At 39.1% G+C, this 16156-nt stretch overlaps 1 protein-coding gene across 2 annotated transcripts in view; it reads right to left on the reverse strand.

The window, feature by feature from the left end:
* The window catches only part of SRGAP1 (SLIT-ROBO Rho GTPase activating protein 1), a 264777-nt gene that overhangs the window by 96303 nt on the left and 152318 nt on the right, over positions 1-16156 (reverse strand). For both annotated transcript variants that reach the window (XM_021678635.1, XM_021678634.1), the window contains exon 4: positions 7218-7280. In XM_021678635.1, coding sequence (XP_021534310.1) covers positions 7218-7280 — 63 coding nt within the window. The remainder of the gene's footprint in view (positions 1-7217; positions 7281-16156) is intronic.

Genomic DNA, 16156 nt, shown 5'->3' on the forward strand with positions numbered 1-16156 from the left:
TCAAAATAAAACCTGGGTTTCAGGTACAACCTGGGGCTTCAGTTAATCACTTAATCTGAGTCTCTGTAATATTCTCCTTAAATGAGGAGGTTAATTTGATTATTTCTAAAGGGCCATTCAGCGCTTAAAATTCTACAGTCTACAATTCTACAATCAGCCTACAGTAGGATGAAATTCAGATAATCATGTGAGTCACAAAATCATGTATTAAGATATGTTGAAATGGATACAAGTGATTTAGATCTTGATTTCTGCCACATGATTTGTACATTTTCACAGGTGAACATTTCTGGTCCACTTGGAGACAATAAATCCAAGCAAAATGCCCCTAATTTATTCTACGTATATGTATTCTACGTAAATGGAAGAATGCATTAGCTCTATACCTTTGGGTTTGATAAGCAATGATAAACAAAGCTAAATACTTTACCCAATAAAAACAAAACACTCTGATTAAGTGTAAAGCACTAAAGCACTGTAATTACTTAAAAGTCATAATACTGGGGCGCCTGGGTGGCTCAGTTGGTTAAGCAACTGCCTTCGGCTCAGGTCATGATTCTGGAGTCCCGGGATCGAGTCCCACATCGGGCTCCCTGCTCGGCGGGGAGTCTGCTTCTCCCTCTGACCCTTCCCCTCTCATGCTCTCTGTCTCCCATTCTCTCAGATAAATAAATAAAATCTTTAAAAAAAAAAAAAGTCATAATACTGTATTTTAGAATGTAATAGGATAAAATACTCTTTGAGAAGAATTCTTGGTATGACACATTATTTAGAAATTTTTTGTTTTTCCTGAACTATACTTTCTAATATTTTCTTTCATTTCTAAGCCAAATAATTTTTTTTCCAGTTCATATTGCTCACTTCTTTTAGAAGACAGTCTTACTTGTAGTTCATAAGCACCAACCATAACTAAATCTCAAATCTCAGAGAGAAAATGAAGATTCCAAGCAGGCACTTGGGATCATCTGGCTTCAATAATTAGCAGGGTGTCCTAAAAGGCATCTGTGTATAAAGTTCTTTATCAAACAGCTGTCCTCAGAGACTCACGCAATGGAAAAAATTTTATTAACCCAAACATTTTGGGCGGAAAATGAAGCCAAGCTAAATTAGCTAACTTAATCTCTCTGTGTCAACCCCAAGAGTAGAATTCAGAAGTTGGCAGAGTCATCTGATTCCAACACCTCTCTCTCTCTCTTTCCATTGAAGTGTCTAGTTATAATATGCCAGAAGGATATATGTGAACACTTTGTCAGCCCAAGATCTCTAAATAGATCGCTTTTTTAGAAAGTTTTCCAGGTGGCATCATGGAGAATGTGGTATTCCCAAGAGGTTTTCAATTTTGGAGCCTTTTACATATCTTTTCTACCTTATTTCTCTTTGCTCAGTGTTTTGTTCTGAGACGAGACCTTTTTGTAGTCCATCTCAAAGGAATGAATTTTCTTTTTTTTTTTTTTTTTTTTTAAAGATTTTATTTATTTATTTGACAGAGAGAGACACAGCGAGAGAGGGAACACAAGCAGGGGGAGTGGGAGAGGGAGAAGCAGGCTTCCCGCCGAGCAGGGAGCCCGATGCGGGGCTCGATCCCAGGACCCTGGGATCATGACCTGAGCCGAAGGCAGACGCTTAACGACTGAGCCACCCAGGCGCCCCTCAAAGGAATGAATTTTCATTTTCACTACAAAGATATATATTTCAAATACTTAAAATGCCCTCAAGCTAAAATAAATACTTAGCCAAAAAAATAAATAAATAAAAACCCTCTTTGAGGCTCAGGGAAAAATCTTCTGATATGGGGTGGTGAGTATCTTGGGCTCTTTCGGAATGACTTTCCAACCTTGCCTTGGGCATGTTTCTTTGTTATGGAAGAATGCATTAGCTCCTGGTTCGTGGGAGGCTCACAAGCCAGCCAAGAAAGCTTTCCTCAGCAGTCCTCTGAGGTGGAGTCTTCAAGGAAGGGCTTGAAATAATAAACAGTGTCTTCCCTCTCATCCCTTCTAAAAAATAATTAGCTTTTTATTTTAACATTTTAAAGAGATAAGTGGTTCAAAGATGTGTAAAGGCCAGGGTGGATATCTTGTGTGCATGCAGCAACCCCATTTTCCAAATTCCATAGAAGATGCTCAGTGGCCTCTGGGTTTGGTACTGGGACAGCTTTTCCATTTTCTATTTACATTTGTTAGGCAAATCAGAAGTGCAGTTCAGAAGGAGGAAACAAAGGTGAATGGAGTATCCAGTAATAGATCCTTAGCAGTAATCACTGTGTATGAACACACAGCTGCACAGGTGGTGTTGACACATATAACATTAAAGATAAATGAAAGACTGTATCTTAAAGAGGCACTCCAAATGAACATACCCCAACATTAAAGCTTAAAGTGCAAAGCCATTTGGGTTTCCCATTCTGTAACCCCACCCGGACTGTCTGGAAAGCTCGAATAAATTTTTACAAGTGTGCAGGAGAGCATGCAGTGTGAGTTTTACCTATGAGTTTATCTATTAGATCACGTTCCACCCTTCCTTTCCCCACCTGCCCTGCACATCCTTCCCTAAGGCAGCTGTCAGGTGGACAACGGAGGTTGGGTTTAGATTTTGGAGCATTTATTAACTGTGTGATCCTGAGCTAATCATTCTGAGCCCCAGTTCCCATTTGTTACACTGGGATTAGTAATACCTGCCTCATAAGGCTGCTGCAAGAAATGAATGGGATAATGCGCTTGCCTCATGATAAGGGCTGGATAAATCTTCATTTTCTCAGTTCTTTCCCCATAATGTTAATGGAAACTGGGGACAGATTACCTCTTGACTCTGGCTAGCCATGTGTGTCACTGATGTATAGGGAGTGTGATGATCAATTACACATAATTAACAATTTCATGTGGATTTATCATAACCGTCTGTGTTAATCTTTGTTAGAATTTGCTTACTGAGGACGGTCAGCTCTTCGTTTTTTAAAATGCTGAGTAAAATGCTGCAAAGCAAAGAGATATTAATAGAGGACAGTTCATTGTTTTTCTGCTAAAATGCAGCATAACCTTTTGAGATTCTGGTATCAGGGGAGAGAGATCTAGCACTTTAACCTACTGTTTACCAGACAGATAAAGGCAAACTTTGTTTTGAATGCCCCCTCTGACTTTTCGTGTCACCCTTGTTCTGTTTCTGCTTTTCCATCTCCCCACTAACCCGATGGCAGCCCTGTTCACATCTACTAGTGATTTGGTTTTCTTAGGGGAAATTACCTTCTTTTTTCTTTTTTGTACAAAAGTAATATATATCCATTATGAGGAAAAACCGTATGTATATGTGTATATACATATGTAAAAGTCATGTGTAATTACTGTTGATACCATCCCGGATCTCCACAGACAAGGAGCTGTTAACATCCCCACTCCACTAATGATGAAGAGGATGACATGACCAGGATGACACTTACAACTAACATTTATTAAGCATTTACTATGGGCCAGGCGGTGTTCTGAATGCCTCATCTGTATTAACTCAGCTTTATTTTTTCTCTTAACGCTTATACCTGCCATACTATACATTTATTTGTTTACTGTCTGTTTCTCCCCACCAGAATATAAATGCCTTGGGAAGAAGTATGTGGCCTGTTTTTATTCATACCTACATCCCCAGGGTATCCCAAAGTGCCTTGTACTGTTAACAGGCATTTAAAAGATGTTTGTTGAATAAATAAATTAGTCTTCGTAACAATGTGGGTGAACCTCATCGCATCTGGTGAGGGCCTGAATACAGAACACAACAGTTGAATAACAGAATTTGCTCTCTCTGCCCTACGTGTCTTCAAGGTGAGACATGATCATCCCGAGGCCCTGTTTCTGCAAATAAAGGCAAGGTTGAGGAAAAAATATAGAAAAGGGGATGCATGTCTTCAAAGCCTTTCCTCCCCTTCTGGATGGCACTCTGATGCCACCATCCTCTCTCCCCTGTTTGGAAGTCCAGCCTTTATGTCTGAGGCACACAACCTGTACTCAAAGAATCTGATAAAACATGGTTCACTCTACGGTATAAATGATCATAAGGCATTTCTTTTGACTCTTTCTGGGTGTCTGTATTTTATTTAAGACAAAACCTTCTGAATGTTTGGAATGTTTGGAATAACCAAGAGGCCTCTGGGAGAAATATCTTTGGGTCAGGAAGTCCACACATAAGGCTCACCACTAAGGTTGATTGTAATTTAAAGTAAAGCACTCCAACTCCGCTGGTATAAGGAAGTTAATGTACTTTTCAAAATGTTTTGACTCCCAAGGAGTATCAAGGGATAAAAAAAAAAAGGGAGGAGTGAATATGCGTCAGAAAAGGCAATTAAATAGCATCCTCAGTTGCTTAAGGCTACATATTTTGTATCTGTTGCTTCAGCAATCATTATTACCTCATCAGTTGTACAAACTTCTATGCACGATATAACTCAGATGGTCATTTGCACATGACCAGTCAGTGGTTGCGCAAGGAACCTCAACCACATTCCCCCAACTCCTGGTCCCCTGTTCAAATACTCCTCATCTTTTCTTTCCGAATGTAAGCTGAATATGTATGATGAATAGATGTCATTTCAACAAGACAGAATTTGTGTATCTGAATTTAAAGATTTTATTTTATTTTATTTTTTTGACAGAGAGAGACATAGCGAGAGCAGGAACACAAGCAGGGGGAGTGGGAGAGGGAGAAGCAGGCTTCCGGCAGAGCAGGGAGCCCGATGTGGGACTCGATCCCAGGACCCTGGGATCATGACCTGAGCCGAAGGCAGACGCTTAACGACTGAGCCACCCAGGCGCCCTGTGTATCTGAATTTAAAGTGCAAGAGAGACCAAACATCATCATCTTTTATAGTAAACTCTGTGTGTGTGTGTGTGTGTGTGTGTAATATGAAGGTCTTTCCCAAAGGAACATGACCTCTGACCTCGGTGAGCATGCTCTCTGGTTAAGATCATTTTTTTTCAAATGTAGACTCCACACCCAGTGTGGAATCCAATGTGGGGCTTGAACTCACGACCCCGAGATCAAGATGTGGGCCAATATCAACAGTCAGATGCTCAACTGACTGAGCCACCCACATGCCCCAAGATGAATTTTTTTCCCAAGAGTTTAAAGTGATCTACAGACTACCTAATTAGAACCTCACTGTTCATCTCCACTATCCCTTAGTTCCTTAACTGATCATCCTGAGAGGTTAAATGACTCTGACAGGGTCATTCAACTCCAAGTGGCCTTTTCTAGAACCTGGCTCCCTTAGGCTTTCAGACTGATAAAAAAGGATGAGAGTTCTGAGTCAGCTTACTGGATTCATCTACATAGAGTCTGATAAATGTGTAAGTCCATTTGATAGGCTTAATACAGGAAAAATTTCACTATGCAAATCCCTCTTTGAGATAAAATTTTCACATTTTACTGATTTTCCTCATATTCAACAACCAAGTTTACTTTGCCATTGTTGCTTTGACTAGTACTACTAGCTTCAGACCATAATCAACATGCTCTTGTCTATGAAGTCATAACAATCAGCAGATCTATTTTTTAAAGTATTAGAGATTGATTTATATTTCTAGGCAAAACAATGTCTAAGCAAAGGGATCCACAAGGAAAATGCCACAGAGCTCTCATCTTAGAACAGTTCAATGGAAGAAGATACAGAATTTCTTCTTTGGATGTCTCAGAGGCATGATGCTCACTTAACTTTTAAATTCTAAATCTAGGGGTGCCTGGGTGGCTCAGTCACCAAAAGCATCTGCCTTTGGCTCAGGTCATGATCCCAGGGTCCTGGGATTGAGCCCCGTATGGGGCTCCCTGCTTGGTGAGCCTGCTTCTCCCTCTCCCTCTGCTGTTCCCCCTGCTTGTGCTCTCTCTCTCTGTCAAATAAATAAATAAAATCTTAAAAAAAATAAAAATAAAAAATAAATTCTAAATCTAGAAATGGTTGCCAAATTAGGGTATCAGAAATTAACAAATCACACAAAAAACATGAGCTAATAAATGGCCTTTATCATCAAAAACTCAATTTCATTAGCGGGGCACCTGGGTGGCAGTTGGTTAAGCAACTGACTCCTGGTTTTGGCTCAGGTCATGGTCTCAGGGTTGTGAGACTGATCCCCATGTGGGGCTCCGCACTCAGTGTGGAGTTTGCTTAAGACTTTCTCTCCCTCCCCCCCCCCCCCCCCCCCCTCCCTCTATTATAAATTTAAAAAATTCAAATTTATCACATATGTACAAAAAAATTGGAAAGTGAATTTTATAAGAATATGACTCATTTTATAAATAAAAAGCTTAAAACTACAGTGTCTTTTAATTAGCAAGTATCAATGGAGCATTAAAAACAATTTACAAAACTGCATTTTACACACATGGGTTTTTAAGAACAAATGGGATTTGTAAATCAAGAAACATGTTAATAATGTTTCAGGTTTAATTTGCCTATTAAGAATTCAAATAATCTTGTACAATAAAAATGCAAATATCTATAGCTATAACAAATTAATATTACTCATTTCTCATTATGTTATTCTCTCTTGTAAAATAAAAACTCGTCATATTCTCCAGGAGGAATTTGTGTTTAATAATATGATCATTCATTAAGTGTAAAAAAATTTACATGGACATATGACTAATTCCAACCTGCAACCTCACTGGTTTTTTTTTTTTTTTAAATAAAATAGCTTTAAATTATTTAATTTCTTATGATTATAGGCAGTAACCTGAATAAAATTTAAATTCAAAAAAGCAAATTATTGCCAAGGAGAAAAATATATACCTCCCCCAAATTTTAATATATTTTAATATATTAGGTCATTAACCAATTTAACTGAAATGGGGAAAAATACTAAAGTAACAGAATAAAGCAACTCTAAATTGCTCAAATCCCAGAATGGCTAATTCAAGAATGGTAATAAAATACTCTGGAATTCAATATATGTACAGATCACCTATAATCCAACCAGTTAAAAACATGTCTTAATGGGACACTTATACTCTAGTTCCTTAAAAGTGTGTTAACTCATATACATATTTACTTGAATACAGTCTCCCCAAATTGAGAGGGCATGGCAAAATGTAGTAGTGTGCATCTATCCACTTGGTTCCACATTTCAACCAGAGAAGCATCCATCAACACCCTAGCTTAGAATAAATTCTAGTAAGAGTAGTGTTCTGCAAACCAAAATTCTAAACCAAGGATTCTTGCAAAAGAAGAAAGATTACGTGCTTACCGTATAGAGTTCATTAAGAACCTTCATCAGATCCTCATGAAGTTGGAATGCAATCTCTTTGCTCTATAATTAAGAAGAAATTAAGAATATTTAAAAATGTAATAGAAACTTGTTTCTAAATTATTTATATCTTAAAAAGTCCAGTGACTGAAAATAGAAGAATGTATATAATACAATGGAAGGCCAGCATACCCCTAAATAATAAACATCTTTGACCAAGCTGCCCCCTTTCTTTTCTTTCTTTTTTTTTTTAATAAGTAAGCTCTGTGCCCAACATGGGGCTTGAACTCAAGACCCTGAGATCAAGGGTCACATGCTCTACTGACTGAGCCAGTGAGGCACCCCCCCGCCCTTTTTCTTTTTAATTACAGTATAGTTGACACACGTTACATTAGTTTCAGGTGTACAACATAGTGATTCAACATCTCTGTATGTTATGCTGTGCTCACAAGTGCAGCTACTATCTGTCACCACACAATGGTATTACAGTATCATTTATATTCCCTATGCTGTATCTTTCATCTCCATAACTTATTCATTCTATAACTGGAAGCCTCTATCTCCCACTCCCTTTCACCCATTTTGCCCATCCCCCTTCCTCCCTCCCATGTGGCAACCACCAGTTTGTTCTCTACATTTATGGGTCTGTTTCTGCTTGTTTGTTTTGCTTTTTAGATTCCAGATGTAAATGAAATCATACGGTATTTATCTTTCTTTGTCTGACTTACTTCACTTAGCATAATACTCTCTTGGTCCATCCATGTTGTTGCAAATGGCAAGATCTGATTCTTTCTTATGACTCAGTGATATTCTACTATATATACACACACACACCCCCCACATCTTTATCCATTCATCTATCAATGGACCCTTGGGTTGCTTCCGTATCTTTGCTATTGTAGATAATTCTACAATAAACACAGGGGTGCATATATCTTTTCGAATAAGTGTTTTCATTTTCTTTGGGTAAATAACCTATAGCAGAATTACTGGATCATATGATACTTGTATTTTTAATTTTTTTTTAAAGATTTCATTTTTAAGTAATCTCTACATCCTATGTTGGCTTGAACTCATGAAACTCAAGATCAAGAGTCGCATGCTCCACCTACTAAGCCAGTCAGGTGCCCCTCTATTTTTAATATTCTGATTTCTGCAGTGGCCGCACCAATTAACATTTCCAGCAACAGTGCACGAGGGTCCTCTTTACTCCATATCCGTGCCAACAGTTATTTCTTATCTTTTTGATTCTATCTAAATGGCCCTTTATAGATACTAGATGTGTGCACCAACTGTCACCAGAGCCTGGGTAGAGGCAAATAAGTAGAGTCTGAATGGCTCTCCCACCATCTGAGTCAGACTTTATCAAGAAGAAAGAAAAAGTAAGTTTTCAGAACAGAATTTTACTTAGTTGCATTATTCATTAAAGAATCAGAAATAGGGGCGCCTGGGTGGCTCAGTTGATTGAATGCCTGACCCTTGACTTTAGCTCAGGTCTTAAATCTCAGGGTCATGAGTTCAAGCCCCACATTGGACTCCACACTGGGTGTGGAACCTACTTAAAAAAAAAAAAAAAAAAGATGAATTCCAGCATCCCATCTTAGTACTGTCACAAAGAAATTTTGTGATTCCCGAAAAGCTAAGTTAGAAACCAAAACAGAAATTAACTCTCCCTTTCAAAATAATATTTGACTGACTATAATTTTAACTTTAAGGAAGCACTTTCAAAGCAGTGAGATGGTGAGGCCACTCATCATCCATATACTTTTGCTTCTGGATTTATTAACTTTTTTTTCAAGTTTTTATTTGAATTCCAGTCAGTTAACATACAGTGTAATATCGGTTTCAAGTGTACAATCTAGTGATTCATCATTTCCATACAACACCTGGTGCTCATCTGCATTTATTATTTTCATTAAGATGAAAAAGAGTTCTACGCTTCCGCTCAGTTGGTAAATAACCAGCATTCAAAACAGGCTTCCCTGGGCTAATTCTGTGACTTTGATATATGAGTATTTGAATATTTTTTCCAGCAAAATCTGTAAGTTATTTTAAAGGAAATGATATATCCAAATTAATTTTTATTTTCTTCCTGTTTTGAGTTCATGATGTAGTCAGCTACAGAGAGTGGAAAAAATGTAGTGTGGCTTCATCTACAGTTTAAATCAAGAACAACATCCACTGGATCATTTACGTGTCCCTCACTGGACTGTCCGCATTGGGGGTAAGGGCCATATCTTTACCAGCTCTGTGACTCTGGTGTCCTGCACAGTGCTTGGGAACCAGGCCAGGACTAGGGAGGGCAGGTGAGGCACCAATGGTATGGTATTTAAGGAGGCATTCCCTCCCTGGCTAGACCAGGTCCTGCTGGCGCACATGGGAAGCTTCCAATAAACACTTGCTAAATAAACCCACACACAAGCTGAAATACTGTGTCTGTGTAATAGCTCAAGTAGTTACTACAAGTGCTGAAGGCTGGCCACTGGTGAGAGAGAAGAAAGGAAAGTCCTACAGGCCACTCTTAAGAAAATGTAAGGGAGGGCGCCTGGGTGGAACAGAAAGTTGGGCATCTGACTCTTGCTTTCAGCTCAGGTCATGGTCTCGGGGTCATGGGATAGAGCCCCACGCTGGGCTCTGTGCTTAGTGTGGAGTCTGCTTGGGATTCTCTCTCCCTTTGCCCCTTCCACTCATCCTCCCTCTCTCTCTCTCAAATAAATAAATAAATCTTAAAAAAATGAAAATATTAGGATCTGGATGAAACACAGTCCATCTGCAAACCCACGACAGTCACTGGGTCAGGCCTCCCTCAAAAAAGGCGAAATGTGATGAAGCAAAAACTCTTGAAAGATAAAACAGTGTGGGAAGATGACATCAGAGCAGTACCCGAACTTTGAGGAATTCAAATTCATTAGCAGCACTAGTCACTGGGTCTTCTTGACGTGTTAAAGAGTACTACTGTTTATCAAGCTCTGCTAACTTCTAAAATCCTTAAATTGGAGTTAGAGACTTTATGTTTTGCTGTGTCCCTGATATGTGAAGAGGTGGATTATGAATCACTCGAGGGTGAAAGAAAAGTCACAAGTGAGCAAATGACGCCAAATGAAACTCATTTAATTTTCCTCAAGTCTTGGTTATTCTGACCGTATACATTACACCGCAATCTCCTATGTCTTCAGTTTGGTGTTATTTTAGTATCAAATTTCATCCAAGGATCTGGGTCACCAATTCAGAACTCTCTAATGGGATCAAAGGCCACTAAGTAACTCTGCTCAGCTGTCCACATTTCAGGTAGAAAGTCCAAAAATAAAGTATTTCTTGGCAAAGACTTAGGACAATAACAACGACAAAAAATCCCTTAGGTCCGATTAGCCCTAAAGAAGAATATTTAAAATCAGATTGAAGACTTAGGTTTGGGGTGATAAGAGTCCTGCCAAGCTATCCTAGGTCAAATATCTCAGAACAAGCAAGAAGATTCTTTGTACATTTCACATTTTATAAGATTTCAGGTAACGAGTAGAAGAAATCTGGCATCACAAATTGTGCTCTACCAAGCATACTCTTACATTTTTCTTTCACCTTTTCCCAGAGGCCCTGAAATATAAAAAAATTTGTCTAAGAGGCCATATTGCATAACGCTTAAAAGCAAGGACTCTGGAGTAAGAATGCCTGGGTCTTAAGTTTCAAAGACTTTGGATTCCCGTGGGCCTCAGTTTCCAGATCTGTAAACTGAATATAGTCATTGTGCCTATCTCATAGGGTTGATGAGAGCATTATCAGACAACACATACATAGCATTTAGATTAATACCTAACACAGAGTAAACATTCCATAAATATTATAATTATTTCTTTCCCAGACACTATTTGTAATGGCAACTTCCTTGAGCAAAAAGGCCATGTTGTATTTTTCTTTCTCATGGTCTGTGAGGACAATTGCTGCATTGACTTTCATGTAGAAAGTGCTTGGCAGATACTGGTTGATTTGATTTTCCTGTCCCTCCCCATTGCCCTGGCCATCAGATCTCTCCAGGTGACGCCTGATTTGGAAGGGCCTCAAGTATTGTGCTCTAGCCCTCGGGCTTTACTTCCATCCGTAGCCCCTTGCCACATAGGTACACTAATACTTACCGGTAATGTCTACGTTCCATTTTCATGGGGGTCCCACCACTAGTGATACTAGATGAATTAATCGAACATCCACTAGGAAATGGAAATTTCCTCCAGTCAACATGAAAAGATATAAACAAATCATGAAAGAGGACTTAAGGATCCTGGTCCCCATGGGAATTTCAGATGTTCTGAAAAGTTGGTGGGGAGTTCCTTTCAGGTTAGTAAACCCCTGCCTAGCCTCATGACACACAACCAAAGTCACTGCCTGTTAGCGTTAAATCACAGTCCAAATCCTCCATGGTCTAGAAATAACTTCAAAATTAACTACTATCTTCCCAACACAACTTCTTTAGTCTGCAAAGGTTGTTACACAACTGGACTGTGCTCCGAAGCACTAGTTCACGTGACTAATCCTGAAACGTGAATTCACAAATACACACAGGCTGGACACGACATCAAGTCCTCGTCCGAGTGCTGGGGCATGGTGCCTGTGCTGAGAGCATGGAAACAGTGAAAGGATCACCTCATGTTAGCCCCACCTCAACTATACACATGTCTCCAAATTACTACACAAATGGTGAAAAACAATCCCTTCTTCAAAATGCTACTCTAGACCGCAAAAGAAATGGTCTTAAACCAAAACATGCCTACTGGGGCACACAGGGAGTGCTGGCAATATTAGACTAATGAACGGAAACCCTCCAGTTAGAAAATATCTGGATTATCTGGGGCGCCTGGGTGGCTCAGTCGTTAAGCGTCTGCCTTCGGCTCAGGTCATGATCCCAGGGTCCTGGGATCGAGCCCCGCATCGGGCTCCCTGCTCCACGGGAAGCCTGCTTCTCCCTCTCCCACTCCCCCTGCTTGTGTTCCCTCTCTAGCTGTCTCTCTGTCAAATAAATAAAGAAAATCTTTAAAAAAAAGAAAATATCTGGATTATCAAAGCCCATCAAAATTAAGTAGGTGAAATATGCCTCTGCATTCTATTTCATTAAAAATTTGAAAACAGTGAAGCAGACCCTTGATCCTTGAACAAGAACTGCTAAGTAAGAAAAATTATACCTCGGTATTAAGAAAAGCAATCAATGTCCCCTTACAAGAGAAAAGAATAACTATGAAATGATATATGCTTGAAATCAGGTATTTTCTATGTTATTGGAGATTGGTAGATTAAAACTACTTTTGCAAAGGGCAGGAGAGCCCCCCCCCAACTGCTTCAGGTATGGAGTTGGAAATGGGAAGAATTGGGTTTCTGCTCCCATTATTAATGTGAGTCTATATAAGTTCCAGTGATGGTAAAACTTCTAATACATTACAATAAGACTCTGAGATTCTGACCCAAGGAGAAGGAAAATGGTTAGAGCTTCAATTCAGTTGTCATGTATTGTCTCCAATGTGTAAACCGAGACTTGAATACCAAGCCTATTTCTAATTGTATATTATTTATTGTCACTTTGATGTTTCAGACCTCAGACATAAGTTTAAATTTAACAGTCCCAAAGTGTTATACCTTTTTGCATTATAAAAATAAAAAAATATACACTGAAGAACACTGGAAAAATAGAGAACAGAGGGACACACCCACTACTATTACAGTTTGATGTATTTCCTTCAAGTTTTTCATCTAAACATAGGTCTGCATTATAGAATAACTCCATTATTATAGAATAATGGAGTATCTTTTTCTTTTTTTTAGGATTTTATTTATTTATTTGATAGAGAGAGAACACAAGCAGGGGGAGTGGCAGAGGTAGAGGGAGAAGCAGGCTTCCCGCTAAGCAGGGAGCCCGATGCGGGGCTCGATCCCAGGACCCTGGGATCATGACCTGAGCCGAAGGCAGACGCTTAACAACTGAGCCACCCAGGTGCCCCATGGAGTATCTTTTTCTACTCTGCTTTTTTTTTCAGTTACAATACATTTCCCCATCTACTTACGTAATTTTCAGAACCATTGTTACTGGATTCATAGTAACTACCCAGTGAATGTATATTAGCCATTCTTCTATTATGGTTACCGAAATTTCCATTACTATTTTCCATTAACCATTCATCATTTATTTACTTATTCATTCAATTTTACCAATCTGCCTTAAGCACTGTGAACTATTATCATAAATGCTGGTCTGAGGGCGTATCTTGCATTTTATGTTGTATCCTTAAGCTCAATTCCCAGACATGAGATTAGTAGGATGGAAGTATTGACACTGCTAAGACCCCTGATACTTATCAGAAGATCATTTTCTAAAAGGGTTCTAATGAATTTTTATTGCTTCCAGAACAACAGTGTCACTCAAGTCAGAATCGGGTTCATCCACGATTCACTTCTCCCTAAAGAAGGAGTCATCAATCCTATCTATTCTGGCTGATCCATTCTTCTGCATGCCATTAGAATAGAATTAAAAAAAAAAAATAAAGATCTAATTATGTCCTTTCTCTGATTAAAGTCCTCCAAAGGCTTGCTCTATTTTTTCAGGATAGAGTTCAAAATTCTTAAATCACCCATAACCTCCCCTGTCTACCTAGCCTACTTCACCTTCCACAAATCTCAAACGATTATCTTTCAGCCTGGTCATAAAATGCCACCTCACCTGTCCTGCTTTTACATCTCTGTATTTTCCCCAGGCTGGCCCCCTCTCTCAGGACTCTCCTCCCTTTTCTTACCTGCTACAATCCTATCTGCTACTCTGAAAACCTTCTTTTAATGTCACCTTGACTCCCAAAGAAAGACACGACATCTTCCCTTCTCTGTGATTTTTAAAAAATGATTTTATTTATTTATTTCAAAGAGAGAGAGAGCGCAAGCATGAGTGGGGGTGGGGAGGGAGAAGACGACTTCCTGCTGAGCAGGGAGCCCAATGCAGAACTCAATCCCAGGACCCCGAGATCATGACCTGAGCTGAATGCAGATGCTTAACAGACTGAGCCACCCAGGCGCCCCCTTCTCTGTGATTTTATAATATATTCATTTTCCACCACTCTTAGGCTGTATAATTTAGTGGTTAAGAGTTCATACTCTAAAATCGAACTGCCTATTATCAAACCTGTTATAGTCTGTGCCTAAGTTAAATAATTTTGTGAGACCTCAGTTTTTTTCAATGGCAAAATGGAGACACCAGTAGTTTCTATGTCAGAGTTTTATTGGGATGGTCCTTATTGATACTTAACATAAAACGTGGCATACAGTGAGTGTTAAGCTGATGCTACCCACTAATATTACACTTACCACATTTCTTTCTCTCCTCATAAACAGAGAGTTTCTTTGAGAGCAGACACTATGTCCCGGGCCTGCTTGGGTAGCTGGCATACTATAGATTCTAGACACACATTTGTTGAATGAATGGACCCAGACCTGAGTAAATAAAGCATGGCGTCTGCCCTCCACAGTTTAAAGTCTCACGGAAGAGCCAGACATGCTCCAACAACTTTCTATACAGAGCACAGTAATAAGCACTATACGGTGTGGGCCCTGGCCAGGATCTTTAATTCTGGAGGCCTGCAGACTTGCTCCCTGGAAACTCCCAGAAATAAGAGAGAGAAAGGCAGAAGAAAGAGCATAATTAATACAACCACATGTGAGTACACTGAGCAATCAATCAAGGGATCTATGTGGTTGGATTAAATGACCAATTCAGAGGGCTTCTGGCTTCTCACAGAGGTATTTTTAAAGTAAATCCATTGTGATGACCAGAATGCTGACCTTATGCTGAGTCAGAGTGAGAATAAGAGAGAAAGAGGAAAACCAGATTAAATATTTAATGAGAAGATTTTAAATGACTTTAGTGTCTCACGCTCAGTGAGCTTTGGATGTAAATTTTGGTTAAAAGGGTCAGTCCATCCTTCCACAGTGTGTGTGCTTTTAAGTTTCCAAGGCTCCTGTTCATGTGTCTTTATAATAATAGATTCTTTTAAATCACGTAAACTCGGAAGACAGAAGCAACAGCATCCTCCAAAATGCCTAATGGAGAAAGTTGGGATGGTCTTAATAGCCAGAACCAAGCTTCTGGATAACATTTAATAGTGTTTCTATACATTTCCCTTCTATCCGTCAAGGGACATGGTTTTGTGTTTATTACAACGCACAACTAAGTATCAGTGTGTGGAATTAGCCTCACAATCTACTTCATTTCTGAGGAGAAAACCAATCAATATTCTCTTAGATAAAACTCCATGCCATGAGAAAATGTGGGAAAATCAGAATCATAGATGCATGGGAGACAGAACTTCATTTTGAAACAAGACAAAACTTAATCTCCAAGGATGTACCTGGAACATCTCCTAGAATATTTACTAATAAATTGCTAGGCAAATGTGGCATTTGGCACCCAGGTGAAAAAGGCCTGCTGCTGCTTGTGAAAGTTGAGCCTGAAAGCCAGCAATCTGAGAGGTGCAAGGCACTTACACACCAACGTCACTCATAACCTCCCAGGTACACACAGCACCAGAACAGACAGATGAAGTAACTCAAGATGCACATTTAAAATCCCACAGGGAATAAAGGAGATGAGACAACTGTTTTCATCTTCAGCTTGCATTCCCTCAACTCTCCAAGAAACATAATTTTTCATGCTAGGGTTATTTTTCTACTCAAAATGGTGATAAATTCGAAATACCTTTTTAGTGTCACTAAATGAATAATCACTTAGGCATAAATTCTCAGTAGCTGATATAAACAAACCCACCCAATTAAAAAGAGAATGTGTGATGAAATTCTGGTTCAGACTGTAATATAATTAACTAAAAATAGAAGAAATGTGTATTTCCAGAGCATTTTTTCAATATGTATGCGCTTTACAAAAATTTATCAACTCAACTTTATTAACATTTCTTTGTATT

Source organism: Neomonachus schauinslandi, chromosome 5 (genome assembly GCF_002201575.2).
Source record: "Neomonachus schauinslandi chromosome 5, ASM220157v2, whole genome shotgun sequence".
NCBI lineage: Eukaryota > Metazoa > Chordata > Mammalia > Carnivora > Phocidae > Neomonachus > Neomonachus schauinslandi.